The sequence below is a fragment of the Nanorana parkeri genome, unplaced genomic scaffold (genome assembly GCF_000935625.1).
Source record: "Nanorana parkeri isolate BGI_ZX_2015 unplaced genomic scaffold, ASM93562v1 scaffold104, whole genome shotgun sequence".
Taxonomy (NCBI): Eukaryota; Metazoa; Chordata; class Amphibia; order Anura; family Dicroglossidae; genus Nanorana; species Nanorana parkeri.
The window spans coordinates 1122952-1144896 of record NW_017306372.1 but is presented as its reverse complement, the minus strand read 5'-3'; the positions used below and the strand labels follow the sequence as shown (position 1 = coordinate 1144896).

Sequence of the window (21945 nt, the reverse complement as noted above, 5' to 3'; positions counted from 1 at the left end):
GGTGCTTCTCCCCTTACCTGTCTTTCCCTTTAATAAGCGCTGGAGGAACGGAAGGGGGGAGGGGAGATCCCTGCGGGAAGTGATTACTTAGTCGCTCTCTGCAGGAAGAGGTTGTGAGCTGAGTGATCAGCAGTTTGTTCCCCATGGTCCCTGTGTGAGTTGTAAAGTAGCCACCACTCCAAGTTCACTCCAGTGATGGACTACTATCTCAATACAAATTAGTAAACTAAACATGAGATTGTAGTCCATCACAGGAGTGAGCTTGGAGCGGTGGCTACTTTCCAACACATACAAGGACCCTGGGGGACAAAAGTAGCCACCCTCCAGAAGGAAGGACAGTGTCAGCATAAATTCAGAGATGATTTGAGGATGCACAAAATAGAAACATTTTTGTTAATAGTTTTTAAGGCTGGGTTCACACCTAGGCGTATTGAATATGCGCGTTTGTCACACGTTTTTACTGCGATTCGCTGTAAAAAAACGTGCGACAAACGTGCGTTTCCGACGGCTACCTGGCTGTATCCCAATGGATACGTGTGTCAAATACGCCCCAAAGAAGCTCCTGTACTTCTTTAGGCGTAGGGCGTTTTGCAGCGCGTTCCTAAGTGCTGAAAAACGCCCAGGTGGGAACCATGCCCATAGGCAATCATTGGTTTTCACATGTTGAGCGTTTTACAGAGCGTAGGAACGCGCTGTAAAATGCCCAGGTGTGTGCCAGGCCTAAAGGGCAAGTTAACTTTCCCAAGTGAATTTGGGAAAATGGAATTACCCCCTCAAATCTGCCCCCCCCCCCGTTGCTATAATTACCTTTCAGCGAATGCTCCTTCCCTTCAGGTGTACTATCCGTGCTCTGGACTGCCGTGTAGCACGGCCCTGCACTATGGATTTTGAATTTTGTTTGCAAATGACGAGCACTCATTGGTCAGCGCCTGACTGTGCTGACTAATGAGAAGCACCTCTGAGCATGCTGACCAATGAAAAGTGCTTCTTGCTAACCAAAAGAGTGACCAAAGAGTGCTCGCTATTTGCGAGCATAATTCAAAAACCATAGCACAGGGCTGCACTACACGGCAGTCCAGGGCACAGATAGTAGTAGGCAAAAGGGGCCAGATTTGAGGGGGTAATTCCATTTTCCCAAATTAACTTGAGAAAGTGAACTTACCCTTTAAGATTTAACTCCTAAGTTTAGTGTCACTTTAAAAGGATCCCCCATTCACACTTGAGCATAAGCATTTTCAGGCGATTTTGAGCACTTTTTTTTTTGCACGTATTTCTTTAGTAGTTTTTAGGCTTGAGTTTTTTTGTTTTAGCCAATAAAAAACTACATACTAGGGGGTAGAGTCAGTTAGGTGCAAAATGGCACAAAAACAGGAAGCCTCGGGGGCCAAAAACCCACTGTGACATTCACAACTCCCTTACCATCATTAGTTTTAAAGTGACCCTGTCACCAAATCCTACCATCGCTACTACACACAAGCAGGGATGTGTATTATTATTATTATAATTATTATTATTACTATTATTATTATACAGGATTTATATTGCGCCAAAAGTTTGCGCAGCGCTTTACAATATAAGGAAGACATTACAATCACAATACAATTGAAGACAGGATGGTAAGGAGGGCCCTGCCCCTGAGGGCTTACAATCTAAAAGGTTTAGATGTAATTGCAGATGCGCTGACTACTGACACATTCTGAGACAAAATTGACATTCTGAAGTATCAGATTGTGAGACCTTGGGCCATCTGCAGCTGTGTCCCTTTCCCCCATGGCTTATGTCATCAGAATGGCTGTGCTGGAAATTCAAAAATCTTCCAATATCCTCAGTAAAAGCCAGTACATAGGAAGCACGCTGAGCCTTAATGGTGGCTGCCACATGAATGCACTGCACTTGCAGTGAGTAGATCATTCCCTTTCCTCCATAGAGAGGGGAAAGTTTAGAAACCATCCGCATGCTTAGTGATTTTCATGCACGCATGTTATCACCCTCCAGGGCAACCTAAAATTATTCAGTAATTTAAACAAACTCTGAAATGGATTGCATTGGTTGTAATTATCCATAGGTGCATGACCACCTTAGTATGTGTACCAGGCAGATTTGACAGATAAACACAAATGAGTTGTTGAATCTAATGATCTGCGCTTATAGATAATGAACTGCTAATATGGGTGATGAAGCTGCCACAATACAGACCCCAAAGTCCCAAGAATATAAATGACGATTATGCGGCGCTAGATACCCTATTGTACCTAAATAATAACAAATCTGTAAGGTACCCAATAATCTTAATAGTGAAAAATAATCACGATGTGCCACAAACAAACTATAATGGTTGTAAACAATGTGACCCCAGACTGGATAAACAACCATCCAGATATGTATTATCACAATGGATATTTGGTGGCTTTATAATCAAAAACAATAATAAATCTTTATAACGTGATCAATGTCAATTCAAATTAATAATTCGTCCTTCGAATCCAAACTCTAAAAAGTGCTGGTGCTTAGTGGTCCTCCCAGTGTTACACACAAAGCCCCCCGTCGGGCCTTGTCTGACGTCACAGTCAATGAGGAAGTGAGCACAGGAGCTCATGAAACACTGGCCGTTTTTAATACACACGTGAGTTTTTACTTTGTTTCTAATAAACGTTTGAGCTATACTGCACTATGAGAAGCTCCTCTTGATTTCTTTATTATATGGGAAACAACATTCGCTAAACAACTGGGAGGAGACGTTGAAAATTAGACATGTGTACTGCCAAAAAATTCGTTTCGTTTTAAATTCGGATTTGTGTTATTTCGTTTTTCGGGATTTGGGTGTGAAAGTCAATTCGGATTCGGAATTCGGATTCGGACGAAATTCGGTAGCGTTCGCACGAACGTTATGTCTGTAATTCGGAATTCGGATACATCCGAATGTCCGAATTTACGAAAATTCCTCCGAATTTCGATTCGGAACGAAACGAATCGCACATGTCTATTGAAAACTGTCGGATCCAATACCTACTTCAGGTCACATGTAAAGTGTAAAAAGCGATGCATATGCGGTGAGTGTGCACTGCCCGGGGGGCTTTGTGTGTAACACTGGGAGGACCACTAAGCACCAGCACTTTTTAGAGTTTGTATGCGAAGGAGGAATTATGAATTTGAATTGACATTTATCACGTTATAAAGATTTATTATTGTTTTTGATTATAAAGTCACCAAATTATGAAAAATTATAAAGTCACAGTTATGAAAACTGTGCGAGGCTGCTCTCAGTGTCTTTGTCATAATACCCTACACTGACAGGCACAACAATGATAGAATTGTATTCTAGAAAATGCAGTGTTTCTTCTATCAGTTTGAATAGGATTTCTAGTACTTGATGCACTGCAGTCTGGGCCTGTGATGACTTTGCTTCAAAGGGGAATTGTGTGGGAATGCAAAACCCCCAAGTGAAATGCAGGCCAAAAGGACGACAACTGCAGGTCATATACACTCGATAATAAATTCTGAATGATCCCAAAAGCGTCTCAAACTGATGTCATCATCACAAGCCCATTGACACAGAACCTACATTATACTATATTGTATCACATAATGTGTTCTCTACTGCAGAATTCACATTTCATCCTGCTAGGCAGGACTGTATATCATTTTTATTTCCTTTGGCCTTTATGTAATGAACATTTGCTCTTATCATATTAAATATAGGCCAGTGTGTACTTTAGATAATTAAAAATCTGGCTGCTTTTCACTGTAAAAGTAATTTGTATTTTCTTTTTTTTTTTTTAGAAAACCATTTACAACATTTTGCCTATTGAAGGTTGAAGAAGACATCAGTAGTCCTATTTAGCTATCAAGAAACCCATAGAGTGTTTTTTTTGTTCTTTTTCTTCGTGATCTGATGTGGTGACAATCTTGGTTGGAAACATGCAAACAGTTCCTATTTGCCAGCTACGAAATGTAGCATGGACACTTTCTAGCACTTTTTATAGAAATGCTGCGCTGCTACACACATCCATATACAAGCACAGAAATGACTCTTTTACATCAAGAAATATGGCCTCCAGGCCCAGTAACAAAAGGAACTTGTGCATCTCAGCCCTGACCCAGCAAGAAGCAGAGCCTCTGGCAAAAAAAGAAGAAAGACTGCTAAATAGTATTTATGAGGGTTTGGTGAAAGGGCATCGTGCTTGCTTGGCAGAAGCGATAACACTCATAGAATCTACACATATGAGGAAAAGGCAAATTGCTCAAGTGCTGCTGCAGAAGGTACTAACTCATCACCGAGAACAGGAGCACTTAAATAATGGAAAACCTCTAGCATTTAGAGTAGGTCAGTGGTTTATTTCCTGCTTACAGTGTCCAATGCATTAATGTCAACTTTTTGTTTTCACTTGAAGGAAAGCTTGAATTCTAAGTTTACTAGCTAAATGTCTACACACAATCAAAGGGGCAGATTTTTTAAATAACGCAGGTGCCCAACCTGCAGTTTGAGGGCCACATGTGACCCTTTGGTACATATTGTGCATCCCTTGAACCCATAAGCCAATAGTGGGAGCACTGTTTTAAAATGCACTGTAATAACACTGATCTCTAGCATTCTCATGTGTGTGAATGTCTGCAGTCTCTGTTCATCTCCTAATAGTATGTCTGCAATCTCTGATCATTTACTCTAGCATGTTTGTTGTCTCTGACTTTCTAACATAGTTTGACTGCAGTCTCTCACCGTCTCCTGTAATATGTTTGCAGTCTCTGACTGTCTACTGTAGCGTGTCTGCAGTCTCTGACCATCCCCTGTAGCATGTCTTCAGTCTCTGACATCTTCTGTAGAATGTCTGCAGTCTCTGATCATCTGTCTCTAAAAGTGGGTGGTGGGGGGCATTCGGTCCTGCATATGTGTTTCCTTCACATTCCATTCGTACCATTGTGGCCCAAGAGTATTTGGTTCTTAGCACTGCTAGCATTAGCATGCCTTCCCTATTAGTGACAGAAGTATGTCCATACTTTCTTAATGAGGGTTCTGTGTGACATCCATAATATTTCCGCTGACAGTATGGATTATGAATGAAGAATCTACAAAGAAAAGGGATGCTTATATAAAGCATTTCTACTTTGCTCAAGTCGTTACGTGACCACATGCAAGTTCTCTCCCAAGATCTTGAAGGTCCCTCTACATGGTGCAATAAGGTCAAGGTCAACAAGGATGTCTCCACCATACAAGATTTTCATCCACCAGGTGGATAGCGTTAGACCCAAGCCCCCTTATGTCTCCATAGCAGCTCTTTCAGTATTTAGATACCAAGCTGTAAGATGAACCTTTACTTAAATCTTTAGTCTTAGCAAGAGAATAATGTTTAAAAACAGTTTGGATGTAATACTTCCCATCTCTACACAGCTGTGGTCCTCTTCTCCTGTTGGCAGAGTAGGCTCTGCCTTGCTTCTTGGTTGGATAATGCCCCGTGTCATCCAACCTCTTCCTGTGAATCCTTCAGACAACAGGATGTAGTGTTATCGTGCTGCATGGGTTTACCAGCCGCCTGAAGCGATAAATGTTTTTATTCATTGCATGCTGGAAAATGTAGTTCTACAACAAACATGTCTCATGTGAAATCATTCCATAAAATCCAACACAGAGACCAGCAGAAAGACTGAAGATGTTATGACCATGTTCGATGGATCTTTTAAAGCATTAACAATTTTGTTAAATAAGTAAATGCAGGGAACTTTGTAGCAAGGGAGTAAACAGGTAGTTGAGTTTTTAAGGCTAAAGTTGGGCTTTATGTTGCTGTAGCTGGGATAGTAAGGAGCAGTCAGAGAGACTATAATATATAACTAGTGAAGAAGCAGGAGTGTAGGGCTTGCATTACATAATTGGATAGAGCAGTAGGAGGGAAGGTGTGGGCCAATAGGAGCAGGAGACTACTGCATGGACTCCATTGAGGTGGAAACAGACAGGAAAACAGTCATCTGCTTTTATCAACAACCAGATTTTCCATGATCACCAATTATGCAAACACACACCCATACAAAAAATAAAACATTATTGTGAGACTAAAGTCATTTTTTTTCCTGCCTTTTATGATAAGTCAGATGTCTTGCTACTTGCCTTATTGGTAACTAATAATGGTCCATGCTGTATTTCAGATATAGGGTCTTGGCATTCAGAAAATATATAATGTTGGGGGGTTTTACGTCATTTTCAGGCCTAAAATGTGGAATATAACATGGGTGCAAAAATTGAAAAAAGGGCCTCAGTCATGAAGGGGTTAAATTACAATTGCATATCATGTTTAATTGTTTTCTGTTGGTTTTGTTTCCACAAAATCTCAACATAGGTCTATCTGGTCCTCCAGGAGCTGGAAAATCAACATTTATTGAATATTTTGGGAAAATGCTTACTGAGGAGGGACATAAAGTTGCAGTTTTAGCTGTTGACCCATCCTCTAGCACAAGCGGTGGTAAGTTGCTTCCAAGCATTTGTTGAGTCCTTAAAGAAGCATGTTATAATAAATTGTATATTATATTCATACTATAGCATAGGCTAATTATCCAAAGCTGGCCATATATCTGTCGGGTTTAAATGAGAAAAAAGGCTGGATCCCCCCATCCACCATCTAACCCATGTAATCTAATGTGCCTGCGTTCCAGGTGGGGGGCGTGGCTGCTGTGCCATTGACTTCAATGGACTGCCACGCCCCTGAACACAAGGAGCCGGCATGCGTGCGTTCCAGAGGTTAAACGCACTGCAACGCAGAGTTTGTGGTGTGAACCGGCCCTGAGAGCAGCTTATGGCAGGCATCAGCTGGAGCTATTCAGGTATTCTGACAGCGAAGGGCGCCGGCTGCCAGTATACTGTAGCCCAGCAGAGGATAAACTGCGTGGATGGAGGAATCTCTAAGACTTTTTAAGTTTAGCCTAAAAGGTGAGCAAAATAAATCTTTAGGTGTATGGCCAGCTCTGAATACCTACTAAAACCTGACTTTAAAAACTTTGTTGTGCTCTTTGAGAACGAATAACTTCATACTAAAAGCAGCAAGAGAGGTCAGGGATGTTTTAAAGCTCTTTAACTTGGTAATAATATGTAAATTATTAATTGTATTGTCCATAGTCTGGACACAGGTTCACTTTAACTGTTTGTGGACATTATCACAACAACAAACAGTGTAACCTTGCGCCCATATGGTATTCAGCAGCAGGCACTAATAGTACTAGATTAGCCTATTAAGATTTCAAATGCAAGTATGTATGTGCCGCTCTATCCTAGATAATGACACAGTATAATATACAATGTGAACAACCCACACAAATAAATACAACCAATGTGACTTTCTATCAAACAACATGTGCATTAAAAAAAGGGAATTCCATCCACAACCCCAGTGTATAAAAGTTCTCAATACAAAAATCAGTCCAAATAGAAATAGCCACAAATAATCCAGTCATTCCACCACCAGATGATGACCACCGTGTGAATAGCCATTAGAGTGCTGCTCTTCTTGGGCTCAGGTCTGGACAATAGGTCTGAACAACACTGTTTCCCCTTTGTTGTAGAGCCGAGCGGGGATCTACCCTTAATGGAGCAAAACTGGTTATATGTTGTCGTCACAACAGTTTTCGGTCGTGTTTCTTCTTTCTGGTTATGTGTGGCTATTTCTATTTGGACTGATTTTTGTATTGAGATATTAATGAACTTTTTTAAACTGGGATTGTGGATGGAATTCCCTTTTTTGTGATGCACATGTTATTTGATAGACAGTCAGTGGACTGTTGCAGTGCAGTGACATTAGTTCAGGTAAGCATTAACATACATGTAAAGTAAAGGATGTAAATTACATTTGAGGAAAGTTGGATGCAGATTACACACAAGTGCATAGAATATATTTGGAGAGACTAATTACAATCAAGTCATGAATGGCAGTGTCTTGTATAGTAATATACAGAACAACAGCTGTGTGTGGTGGATAACATGTTTGGTGATCATTTGGTGTAAGTTTTATGCTCAAGGAGAATATCGACATTCCAAAAGGTGTGTTTAGTTACCATATTGAGAAATTCTAGACCTTGAGATCCAAGATCATCGAGATTTGTAGTGTTTATTAAATATTTTTTTTCAAAAACTGGGAAATAAGTACTTTGTAGTATCCACTTTCGTAGCCAAATTGGGACCGCACTTATTTTAGACTTGTTACATTTTCCCATTCACATAATAATAAGCTTAAAAAATGCTATTGTTATTGAATTTTGCATTTAAGAAAAAAACAGGTCAACACAAAGAAAAAAAAACAATCAACCAATTATGAGGCGTATGCCTCATAATTGATAGAAGTAGTGGGTCAATATATTGCACAAATTATAGCAATCCACTTGTACACCAACAAGTATAAGGGTTAACATTTCTACTTCTCCTTCTTTGTAATGTGAGGAGGGGTGAAGGGTTTGTTATCCCTCTCTGTACTATGCTGGCTCATTTTATTATAAATTGTAAAGTAGATTTGAACACTGGCTGTCCTAACAAAGGGTTAAAGGATTACATCCCTAGCATCAGGGGCGTAACTAGAAATCACAGGGCCCCATAGCAAAATCTTGTATGGGGCCCTGTGATTTCTAGATAAGTCCACCTGAGGGTGACCCTGCAAAACCCACCATAGACTCTCTATGGTGAGCTCTGGAGGGTCTCAGGTGGGCGGTCAAGCCCTCTTACCTGTCTGGCCGATCCTCTGTCCGCCTCCTTCTCCACCGTGATCAATTGCGGGCACCTCCTCCTCCGTCACTGGGCCCCACCTCCTCAATTCCCGGGCCCGCCTCCATATCGCTAAGACCTGCCTACTCGATCACTGGATACCGCCTCCTCCATCGCCACGACAATGGTCCCAGCCACATCCCCCGAAGCTGCACGTTGTCATCGACTCAGCAACTGTGAGGAGGTACGCGCCGCTGCATATGTAAAAGGCTGCGTGTTTCTCCTTACAGCCGCCAGTGACAACCAGCAGCCTGAAATGCCATAGCGACCCAGGCGGCCTGCATGGCATCATAAGGATGTCCTGGCCGGGGCCCCATAGCGGCCTCCTGGGTCGCTATGGTGATTGTTACGCCACTGCCTAGCATTATATGTTGTGACCCTTCTGCAGTATATGTTAATGAAAGAAACACAATCCACAAATGTCAGTCCTAAGTCTTTCTATAAGGACATATCACTGTGAAGGTGCTCAGAAAAGCCTGGATTCAGCCATTTAGCTGCTGCAACAAAACATCAAAAATGTAAGAAATATTTTTGAAAAATATATTTTTTTTTTACACTGTGTGAATGGAAACACATAACAAAGATATAGTCAAATTTGACCGCAAAAGTGGAAATACATTTTCAATCTATTTTGACAAAAAAGGGGTTTTCTTTTCTAAAGCTGTGCAAGGTTGGATTTTGTTTGCCATTTTACATGTACGTATTGCTTTGGGGTGTTCTTCACTGTTTGCCAGTCTGATATGTCATACTTCTGAAGAATGAATTCTATTGCAGAACCTGCAAACCTGTTATTAAATATATTTAATTTAATATTATTAAACATATTACATTGTTGCCATTGATCACTACACAATATTTTAACAGGATTTGTAAACCAGTGTCAGCATTTTGTATGATGTTCCTTTTTGAGATTATTTCCAAATGGCCATCAATATTTCCATTTGGATTAAGTTTACTGTAACTTTAAGTTCTGATGTGTTTTCCTTCCTAATTTCAGGCTCTCTTCTTGGAGATAAAACACGAATGACAGAGCTTTCTAGAGATATGAATGCTTACATTCGACCTTCTCCCACCAGGGGGACACTGGGAGGGGTCACAAGGACAACTAATGAAGCTATTTTACTCTGTGAAAGTAGTGGTTATAATATTGTACTTGTGGAGACTGTAGGTAAGAATACTTGTTTTATTATCTTTAGTAGAGATCACCGCTAAATTAGGTGATGTCTGGCTAACTTATTCTAGAAGATTTGTAACAACCTCCTATTCCTGGTTAAGCCCAACTGAACTTTTCAGTCTTAATCAGATGAATACGTTCTAGGTGCATCAAAACAAAAAGCGTGCAAAGCCTTACTGTTTTTGTTAACAAAGCAACCCAAACTTGAGTAGAAAAGTCTACTGCATGATGCAGAGAAGGATCCTTGCTCTGTGTGGGGAAACATTAGTCTCACTGCAGAAGTCCAACATGCTGATTCCTGAGTCAGAGCTAGAGCTCTAAAATCAGCAAATGTCATGCCCCCTGCTGAGAGGCTCTCACTCAGCATGTACAATGTTGGTTCTCTGCAGAGAGACTACTGCTTACACACAGAGAGCAAAGGTCCTTCTCTGCAGAATGCTGGCAGGGGACAGGCTATTCTACTCAGGCTGTGGCTTCTTTCTAATGGAAACATTGAACCTAAAATTGAATTAGATCATTTAATATAAAGGATTAGTTGGGCTTTAAACTGAATTTGCTGTGGTATTGTCATAGTCTGGTAATATAAGCAGAGATTGCCCAGAACAGCTCTATTACAGCACAACCCCAGCCAGAACAAGGGTTGTGACTTCTTTACCATTAACTTGAGGGAGGGCTATGGACATTCCAACATTAACATATCCTTAACAAGTAGTTGATGGGCTTTTTTTTTCTGCCAGACTCTTTTGCTGTCTGAGACATTTTTTCCTTTTTTTGCACTCATGTTAAAATGCACATTTTAGGCCTGAAAATTACTTTAAACCTACACAACATTATATAATTTCTGAAAGAGACCTTGGAGAATAAATCAGTGCTAGTTGCAATTTTTTTTCCACGTGATATTAGCACAATTGTTTATTAAACCCAAATATTTTGTATTAAAAGATAGAGTAAAAAGTATTGTTTGTGTACACAACCTCTGCCAATCCAAGAAGGCTTTGTATTAATTAATAGAATACATCGCTCGCCGTGATTGGCTCAGCGTGGTATACTGTATGTAGCCGAAGCTACCGTACATGCATACGTTAGGAGCCAGCTGTCATTTTTAAGGCACTTTGGTGATCTGGCTCCTGGGATTTGTCCATCCGTGGCTTAACCTCTTGGCGTCCGCCCGTAGTAAAAAAACGGACGGACGGCACTGCTGCATCTGCGGGTTGCCGTCTCCAGACGGCAATTTTTTTCTGCTCGCGCGCGCCCCCTAGCGGGCACGCACGGGCAGAAAAGACCCGATCAATGCACACACCCGTTACCGGGTGTTTCACATATAGGCGATCAGCGGGTCCATAGCCCGCCGATCGCCTATATGTGCTTGTAATGTTTTATCATTTAATATAGGGGAAACTGTTTTTTTTTTTAAATTTCGGTAATTTTTCCTTAATATAGTAAAAAAATAAAACCCCCAGTGGTGAATAAATACCACCAAAAGAAAGCTCTATCTGTCCCCAAAAAAGGGTATAAAATTCATTTCAGTACATTGCTGCATGACGGAATAAATGTCAGTTAAAGTACCGTAGCGCTGAATACTGAAAAATGGCCGGGATGGGAAGGGGGTTTAACACCGCGGATGTCAACTGGTTAAACTGACATTAAAGGATACGGTTTTTTTTTCCCTCCCCCCCAATGTTAATGTTAGCACTTAAATGATGTCTCTTAATCCGATCTTCTTCCAGATCGGTCGGATCGTTCTCCAATCCAGCGCTGACCCCTCTGTCCTTGCTGGCACTTACTGTCCCACGGTGTCTGCATGCGAGTGCACGCGTCCATACACTTACCTTGTGTCTCTCCCCGTCTCCCGACCGAAAATCCGAACTGTCGACCGCCGCCCGCCCCAAGATGCTTTGCGGCCGCCCGAGAAATTTCAGATTTTCGGACGGGAGCGCGCGGGGAAGACACAGGTAAGAAGTATTAACCCTTTTCAAAGGGTTTTTTTATTTATTTATTTTTCTTTTTGCATATATCTACTGCTTGCTAGCTATATATATATATATGCCTATACAGGGGTACGGGGGTACGGGTACTCCTAGAATGAGATCCTAATAGGTTGGACTTGATGGACTAATGTCTTTATTCAACCTCAAATACTATGTAACTATGTAACTATATATATTATATATATATATAATATATGCAAAAAAAAGTGGAGGGTTTAATTATACTTCAAGATTGTCAGAGTGCCTGTAGACCCTGAAGAAGGATCTTTCCTAAGCAGTGTAACCCAGCATTCCCTTTGTCCTTGTGCAGGTGTAGGACAGTCTGAATTTGCAGTGGCGGACATGGTTGACATGTTTGTGCTGTTGCTGCCACCAGCAGGAGGTGATGAACTGCAGGTATATTTTTCCTTCCAATTTACCATTTCTGTACTGAATATTGATAATATGACATTTTACCAATAAACCTGAAACCTGAGGATGGCTTCATTTGTAATAAAATGTTTATGCTGGATTTTCACTTTTGAGGTTTGGTATGTTGTATGTGTGTTAAAGCAGAACTCCGGACACAAATTTGATTAACCCTTGCAGTGGGGCTCTTAAGTAAAGTATACACGGAATGAATTTCAACCGGTTCCTGCTGAACCGGCCGATATTTCCCCAGTGGGTGCCACTGTCAACATCCTTCCACCCAGCATCCCTCAATTAACTGATCGAAGGAGCCAGTTAGAAAATTTGCAGCCAAATAGAGCTAGCAGCCAATCGGCTACTAGCTCTGTTCAGGTATTCTGACCGTCAAAATGCAATGCAGGGGATTCGTCCAACGCTCATCAGCATTGATGGAGGAATCTGTTCTATATTTTTGCTCAGCCCGCAGGTGGAACAAAAAAAATAGAAACGTGTATACCCCGCTCCCCCTCCACTGCAGTGGTCTAAGGTCCCTGAATCATCGTGTACTATACAGTGTGTACAGAACATGGGGACACTGAGAGACAATCCATCACTGCATCGTAGAAGGAGACAGGCTGGAGGGAGCAATATCACAGCCAAAAGCGAGCATTTAATTAATAGCACTTGCATTTGTGCCTGGAGTTCTGCTTTAACGTTGCATAAAGGCATAATGTATGTTTTCATTTTTCGTGGTAGTGTGCACATTGCCACAACAAAGTGTGAGCCCAGCGTTAGGCCTCATTCACACTACTAAGAGCCGCCCCGTTCAGATCTGTGCGGCATGCACGGCCGTATCGGGCCTTCAGGGAAGGACAGGTGCTGCGTGTAATTGTACGTAGCAGCCTGTTCTTCTCTATGGGAGTACGCGGCCGTACACTCCCCCGAACTGCAAATCCGTGCGGGTGTCCGTACTCGTATGCAGACAGGATGGATCCTGTCTGCGTCCGAGCACACACACCCGCACGGATGTGCAGTTCGGGTGAGCGTACAGCGGCGTACGCTCGCACAATCGCATAGATTACTATGCTTTAGATTTACTGGCCCTTTAAAACCAAACTATAACAAACATGGGGAACACGATGTGTATGGTGTGCTTTATATTACACTATAAAATATTCTACAGCAGTGGCTTCTGCTCTATGAATCTCTATCGGATCCTATAAATTCCCCGTCTGCTTTGTCTCTTCTTTAAATATTTATCCACCCAGTTAGCCAATGAATGTAAATCAGCTGCTTTTGCTCAAGAAAGCTGGCCATATGGGAGCAATCATTTATGTTCCATGTGAGTTAGATTCAATGGCTTGTAATTTACATTAGCGTTCACCTCTGTCCGCTTCCTGTAGTGCACAGGAAGTTTTATGTGGCATTAGTTGGGAACTGATCTTTTAAATCACTTTAAGTTACAATCACGGTACAAACGAGTATGCAAATCATACTCTTTTTTTTTGCTTCAGACCTTCATGGGGATTATCTAAAGTCTTTCTGTTTTTTCTGTTAGTCACAGAGGAGTTAAATGTGTGAGTCAGATTGGAAACAGGTGTTGGTGGTATTTGTATGTATAGCACAAAGAGACCATACATTCATGGGATGTATGTCCCCATTTCCTGTCACTGCCTATAGGGTCCGCTCACACCTAAAAAGCCATGTTTTTTTAATATGCAATGTTAAGTGTGCCACAGTCGGATTGGGTTGTGTTGTGTTTTTACATGTCTCTTCTATAGAGGAGGGTATTTTGTTTGCATTTAACCGCATTAAAACCCGTGCAGCAATTTTCAAATGCGATTCCATTTATCACAGTGCACTTGTAGCACTGAACCAAGAATTTTTTTAATTTGAATCCGTCACACAAAAATGCTTAGGCAAGAACCTGGTGCAGGATTTTTTATACTAGGCTTTCTCAACCTTTTTAACCCTTAAAGGAGAACTATGAGGTGAGTGCTTTTCACTCACCTCATAGTTCTAGCCGACCTGTGACAATGAGACTGTCACAGGTCGGCTCAGTAGATCGGGAGGTGAGCGAACACATACCAGGTTCGCTCACCTCTCGATCCTGTCACGGCTCTCTGCCGTGACAGGGGAGGGGCTGGATTCCCCCCCTCCCCGCTACGATCCGCCAGCGCTGACTGGGGGAACGGACGGGGGAGGGGGTGGGTACAGCTGGCTCTACCTCTAGATAGGCAGAGCCAGCTGTCAGTCACGCAGCTGGGCGGATCCAGGCACAATCGTCGGGATCCGCTTCAGCTGCGGCGTCTCAGTATACCGCGAGCTACAGCTTGCGGTATACTGAGCCTAGGGTGACGGGAGGACGCTAGTTTGTGTTCTCCCGTCACCCTAAGGAGAACTATGGGGAAAAGTCTTAACCCCACAGTTCTCCTTTAAAATAATTTTCAGGTCTCCAGGTACCCTAGCTAAAAATTACATCAACAGTTTATAGCACGATCACTAAGTTGTAGAAAGTTTTACATAGAATGAAGAATATGGTGTACATAGTGTTTTTGACACTCGGGGCAGATCATTTTTTTTTTTTTTTACATCCAAACCCCCAACTTCTTTACCTCTCCACGCCCTGAAAACAACAAAATGATTTTCAGTAATACTCTGGAAGTGAATAATGGTAATAGAATAGAACCCCAGGCTGTAAAATTGATGGTGTCCTTTTACATTAGTGGCCAGTGTACAAGTGATCCCTTGCATTGGTGTTTAATGGAAAATTAACCCTTTGCATTGGTTTTCAGTGTAAGGTGGAGCTCATTTTACTGCTTACTGCTCCAGGAACCCGGTCTAGAAGCCAGACAGGACCAAGGTTCAGGTGAGTATATCTTTGTTATTTTTGTCCTAGATAAAAATGAGCACTTAACCCTTGCAGTGCAGGCATAGTCCTACCGCAAGGGTTAAGATTTTTTCTGCCCGGAGTTCCCCTTTTAAATGGATGGCCTAATTAGAGGGCCAGGTCTAGAAAAGTTATATCTGTCAAACAATAGCTTATGCCTCAACGAACATAGCAACCTGTGTGCTTTTTACAGTGATGTGGAATGGATGACAAAGTATTTCTAAGCAAAAGAGCAACCTGCAGAATGCCTACTGTCAGTGTTCCGGCATTTACAACTAACTTGTTTTGCATTGTTTGAAATATAAGTTTGCCTGAGCCTAGGTCCACTTTCAGTTAAAAGAGAACTATGGGGTAAGTGTTTTTCCCCATAGTTCTCTTTAGGGTCACGGGAGTACATATACTAACCTCCTCCTGTGACCTAAAGCTCAGTATACAGCGAGCTATTGCCCGCGATATACTGAGAGGGCCAAAGCCGGCACGGATCCCGACAATACTGTCTGGATCCACCCAGCTGCGTGAGTGACAGCTGTCTCTGTCTGGCTCTGTCTATCTAGAGGCTGAGCCAGCTGTGCCTGCCCCCTCCTCTGTTCGTTCTTCCACTCAGCGTTGGAGGATCAAGGAGGGGAGGGGGAAGCCCTGCAGGGAGCGGTGGCTGACAGCTACCGCTCACTGCAGGGAGATGATCGAGAAGTGCATGTTTCTGCTCACTTCTCGATTGATAGAGCCGACCTGTGACAGTCTCATTGTCACAGGTCGGCTAGAACTATGAGGATGAGTGGAAATCACTCGCCTCATAGATCTCCTTTTAAATCTGATTTTTACATTTTTAAAATGGAAATGTTAAGTTTAAAGTAGAACTGAAGTAAAAAATGAACCCCTTTTTTTTGCCATCTGTGTTCCATTGGGGAGATTTGTCTTCACTGTAGTGATAACAGTCTCCAGGACAATTGAGATGAATCTTCCTAATTGGTTCACAGGCACCAGTAGAAACCTGACATGTTTTAATTCCTCTCTACTCCATCCAAAATATTTTTTTTAAATGGGCTTCAGTTGCACTTAATCACCACTGATGATGCATTTTGCCTTCAGAATATAATAATCATCTTAATGCATTACCAGAATTATTAAAGAATACCTGTCATTTTATGTGTCATTGTATATATACAGACAGGCATTTGATTAAAATACCATTTTCTTGATTATTCTTTTCTTACAAAGCTGCGTTCTCATGGGTGCGTGTGAGTAATAAACACTCGTCTGGTATCTCCTATCATCTTATGGTAGCAGTCACACTATTCAGTAAGTAAACAATGTTTTCTGTCACTGCAGGGCATCAAAAGGGGCATCATTGAAATGGCAGACCTAGTCGTCATAACCAAGGCTGATGGGAATTTACTTATACCAGCAAGAAAGATTCAAGCCGAGTATGTTAGTGCTTTGAAATTGCTAAGAAAACGTTCTAAAATTTGGAAGCCTCAGGTAAGTAAACTTGCGGAAGACAAATAACAATGTGTTTAACACTGGTATTTATTGAAAATGAAAGGCTTTATGCCATGAGCAAATGAGCAGTGTTAGGGCAAAAGTGTTAGTTTCCCAAAAGGGTGAAAGAGTTCAGGTCGACAATCCCTAAGATTGCAGTAAGAAGAAAAGGCTTTTCCTGCTTTTCTTTCATTTAGAATCTGCTAATTGATATACAGCAGTAAGAAGACGTTTGTGAACCCTTAGGGCTCATTCAGACGGGCGTGCTGTCCGTAAAAGGGCCCAATCCCGAAAGGGGCAGGTGCTGCATCTGATTGCGCACAGCAGCCTGTTCTTCCCTATGGGAGGAGTGGAAACCTACAAAAGTAGACCTGCCTGTTCCTTTGTGACAACATTAAAGTTACCTTACCTTTTGATCCCTTTCCTTGTGTTCCTTCATCAGCTGCTGCCATTGAGGAGATCTCACTCTTCCTGCTGGATGTTTAATTTGTTTTGTCAGGAGTATGTATCGGGGGAGTGGAAACCTACAAAACTACCTAAAAAACCTATAACTAAAAGTGAAATAACACTTTTGTTTGGTTTGTATTGCATAGTTAAGGGAAAGTTTATGGAATCCCTTTATATTTAGCGAACCAACCTGCTGTCTGTGGCTGCTGATGAGACATATACAGAGGTTAGGAGGTATTTTGCTTGCAGGTAATTTATATAAGAGTTGCAGCCATCTATACATTATCTCACAGAAGTGAGTGCACCCCTCACATTTTTGTAAATATTTTCTTATATAATTTCATGTGACGACACGGAAGAAATGACACTTTGCTACAATGTAAAGTAGTGAGTGTACAGCTTGTATATCAGTGTACATTTGCTGTCCCCTCAAAATAACTACACACACAGCCATTAATGTCAAAATAAAAGTACACCCCTAAGTGAAAATGTCCAAATTGAGCCCAATTAGCCATTTTCCCTCCCCGTTGTCATAAGACTCGTTAGAGTTACGAGGTCTCCTGCCAAGACCCTGAAACTGAGCTGCAGCACGATGGCCAAGACCATACAGCAGTTTAACAGGACAGGTTCCACTCAGAACAGGCCTCGCCATTGTCAACCAAAGTAGCTGAGTGCACGCCCAGCGTCATATCTTTGGGAAATAGACGTATGAGTGCTGCCAGCATTGCTGCAGAGGTTGAAGGAGTGGGGGTGGAGTGGTGTCAGTCTGTTATTAACATTTTGTATAAATGTTGTCTCTCCTTTTGATGGGAAAGTCATTTTGGCAACAATATTGTTAAAGTACCCTATTAATGGTGTCAGTGGGAGAAATTGTGTCTCCTTGCAGGTGTCAGTGGGAAAAAAGCATGCCCCATTGTTGGTGTTAGTAGAAGGAATAGGGGCCCAAGGGGAGTCAAATTTAAGGTTTGGAGACCACTGTTATGAATCACTCAAGGACATCTCAGATTTACCAAGCCCTCAATGGTAATATGATGTAAAATGGTTTATATCCTATGTAACAATAATAGTGTGTTTTGGAGATGGCATTACTGCTCTCCTTTTTATTCTTATTTTTACATTTTGTTTAGAAAAACACCTTGTGTTGGTGTAACATAGCAAGCTTGGTTCCAAGAAAACTTTACTAGGCAGTGTAGGAGTAATTAGGAGTGTAGGAGGACAACTTAACTCTGGACGCTGTGTCCAAAACCAGGCAGGCAGAGGGCAAAGCACTAGGCACCAGCATTGTCTGTGGTCTCCCTGCAGCTGTTATTTTCCCCATTACTGATTCACAATGACTTGTTCTGTACTGTGTCTCTGTGTGGAGGCTTTGGGATACAGATCTCCTATTATTAATATCCTGTGTTGTGATTGGCCATTTCATTGATCAAGCTGACTCGCTTTTGGAGAGGGTTCTCACATTTTCTAGACCACCCCCAGGAATGAGGGATACTGATAGGTAAGAAACAGTAAAGGCACCAGAATAGGTTTTTCTTAAATGATTAATATAGCGAACCTGTTTCAAGGTCTGCAAGGGTCCCCTCCTCGTGTCATCGTGTCCAGCAAGGACAAAAGTGAGCAGTATAGTAGACATCACCAAATCTTCTGAGGCTAACAGTCTGAGGCAGCAGTGCCTTGGATCTCACACAGCAGATACACAGCTATTAGACTTTAGGCACAAGAGTGCCTGGATTCTTTTATATACCACAAAGTGAATTCCAGACAAAATGTAAATGTTTTAGGCTACTGCGCAGGTGCAATTTACATTTCTAAATGTTCCCAATAACATAGAAAATCTTCAGTTGAGTTCAGTTCCACTTCTTAGGCAGTCAGGATGATTGCCGATTGGTTGTTAAGGGCTACTGTACTTTGTATTACAGTGTGCTCAGTACTGTATGTCCATGTATCACACGATTTAGCTGTTTAGGAGACAATATTACTATTTAGTCTCCATTTCTACTCCAGGTTGTTCGCATCTCTGCTAGGACTGGAGAAGGCATCCCAGAACTGTGGAAGAAAATGACAGACTTTCAGAGCACAATGCTGGAAAGCACAGAGCTGTTAGCCAGGCGCAAGACTCAGCAGAAGGTGTGGATGTGGAACTTGATTCAGGAGAACGTTCTCTTACATTTTAAGAACCATCCTGCTGTTAAAGATAAGCTGCCTCTTCTGGAAGGTCAGGTCCTCATTGGTGTCCTGTCGCCCAGTCTGGCAGCAGATACGTTGCTAAAGGCTTTCTCTGAAAGCAGTTGAAATATTACCCAGATTATGATCACATACTGTATATACGTAGGATTGGTTTGTACATATTATCCTAATTCACCTTTTGCAGCATGCAAACTTTGTCTTACTGCATATGCAACAAAGCAAACCTTTGTACATCATAAATCCTATCTGTAATCATTTAAAAGTACAACAAACGTTTATCAGAAGTAGGAACCATATGCAGGATTTCCCAGGACCACAGTCCAAGTCTGTTGATGACTTGTTCCAACCCAGTGCACCTCTGCTCGGTACTTTGCTGTACACAGGGTCGTTCTTTTTTGTAAATGTTTTAATATTGGTTTTAAGCGGACAAAATTGGATGTAAAATGGACATTGTCTGGTGGAATAAAATAATTTATTATACTACATGCTTTCCATTTGTCAAGGCTCGAAAGGTAGTAAAGAAGGTAGTTGATGTTTTCTGTACATGACACTAAATTGTGTGCTGGTTCGTTTCATCAACACTAAGGGCAGCTTCACACCATTTTCCGGTCCAGAGCTGGTCCGGAAAATGGTGCGAACCTGTCCGCAATTCCAGTGCATTCCAGATCAGACAAAATTAGATATGTAGTATTTTTCTGGTCTGGTCTGGACTGCGGTGGTGGGAACAGAGGCCAGAAATAGCACAGGGATGCATTTTGGGTCTGGAAACAACCTAGTCTGGTCTGGAGATGACTTGGATGAGGTGTGAATGGGCCCTAAGTCGATATGTACTTATATATTTTATTTGTTTCTAAGTTTTAAACCTGATTTTGTATATCTGTTTAGTGTATATACACAGACTATTTTACAAATTTGGTACACACTGCGATGGGAATTTATCAAAATTGGAGCCGACAGAATCTGGAGCAGTTGCCCATAGTAACCAATCAACATTTCTCTTTCATTTTCAAAGCTTGACTGAAGAAACTGAAGAGAGAAGCTGATTGGTTGCCATGGGCAATTGTTCCAGATTCTGTCTGCTCCAATTTTGATAAATTCCTCCTTGTATGTTTTCTAAAGGGGACACACAGCAGAAGTAGTTTCCTTTTCAGACATTCTGTATCTGATTAAAACCTCCCAGGGATGTAAGTGAAGTGGGACGAATCACTGCTTAGGTTAGGTTCACAGCTAGGCGATTTACTGTGCAAAACACTGATGTGCATTGAAGTCAGTGGAGGCTGTTCACACCTTTTGCGGTTTGTCACGCGGAAGAAATCGCCTGTCGCGCAAAAAGGTGCAGGAGCTTTTTTCGGACGGTTGATGCGCGGTTTGGGTCCCATAGACGTCTCTATGCATTGACAACCTCACGGTTTTCAAAGAACAGTCGCGCAAACGAAAACGCACAAAAACCGCTCACCAGCTCAGTCACCTAGGTGTGAACCAAGCCTTAGACTCATTCACTTGTGTGTATAAATGTAATATTGAGCTTCTGAATTATGTAATCATGATAAGGAGAAACAGGAAAGGTCAAATAAAGAGCAGAGCTGGCTAGCTGTGGTAAATAAGTTCCATATAAAATATTTCATATATACCTAGCAAATATTTACATATTTCATTCTATTTTTTAGTCCTGACCAGAATGAATAAAGAAACTATATATAAAAGCACTATACATTCCCTTTAGTTCTAAACAGTAAATGTCATTGTACTATTATGTTTGGGTCCCAAGTAAGACTACCTCTGCACTAGGTCCATACAGTGCCATGTAGGATAGAATTACATTTTTACATGCATCACCCAAATGAACTGCCTTGAATCGGAAAATGCAGAACAACAAGCAGAAAATTTGGCAACTATGTTTTTATTTTCTTAACTTTCTGAAGTGACCATGTCACACTGAAACAATATAAAACTGCAAGAAATTCAGCAAAAATCACCTCTGCAGGTTAAAAACTATCAGTGTGTGTTTTGAACACGCGTCTTGATGCTTTATGCAGTGAAACGCATGTAGAGGCTTGAAAATATGCATCAAAGTGCATTTAAAATGCACATCAATGCTGTGTGCACATATGAATGCATGAACACAAAACGTGCATTTAAAACTTGTACAATGCATGCAGCAGCCCACAAAAGTACTCAATACTGCATTACAGAGATGGAAAAAGGACCAAAACTGTTTTCTATTACATCGTGTGAGATCCTTTTTTTTTTCTTTTTTATTCTCTACATAAATTGTGTAATGATGCAAAAGGTTCTAAGGGTAAAATGTGGTGTTTACTTCACTTTATGCTCCAGGTTTTCCAATCCCCTTCGTTGGGCTGATTATTTAAATAATGAGCAAAAAGTGTAATTACAGCCAATATTCTGGGTTCATTTAATAGTGTCCTGTTGTGCTATTGACTAGGGATGCACCGATACCAGAGCCGATACTTGGCATTTTCATGAGAACTACCAGGATCATAGCTCTGGTGCTCTACCACTGTCCTGAAATCTTTAGTCAATATTCTGTCACATGACAAGAAACAAAAATGTATCCATACTTGTATCTGTGAGTACTTGGGCAAGTATCAGTACGTGTACTAGCAAAAATGGTATTGGTGCATCCCTAATATATATTTATAAAAAC

At 41.5% G+C, this 21945-nt stretch overlaps 1 protein-coding gene across 1 annotated transcript; it reads left to right on the top strand.

Moving 5' to 3' along the window:
- The first annotated feature begins 3885 nt into the window (after positions 1–3885).
- MMAA (methylmalonic aciduria (cobalamin deficiency) cblA type) lies at positions 3886–19385 on the top strand. Its single transcript, XM_018552984.1, has 6 exons — positions 3886–4324; positions 6327–6449; positions 9729–9899; positions 12204–12289; positions 16500–16649; positions 19098–19385. The coding sequence occupies exons 1-6, from the start codon at positions 3919–3921 to the stop codon at positions 19383–19385; spliced, it is 1224 nt and encodes a 407-aa protein (XP_018408486.1). The 5' UTR covers positions 3886–3918.
- Positions 19386–21945: the final 2560 nt, after the last annotated feature.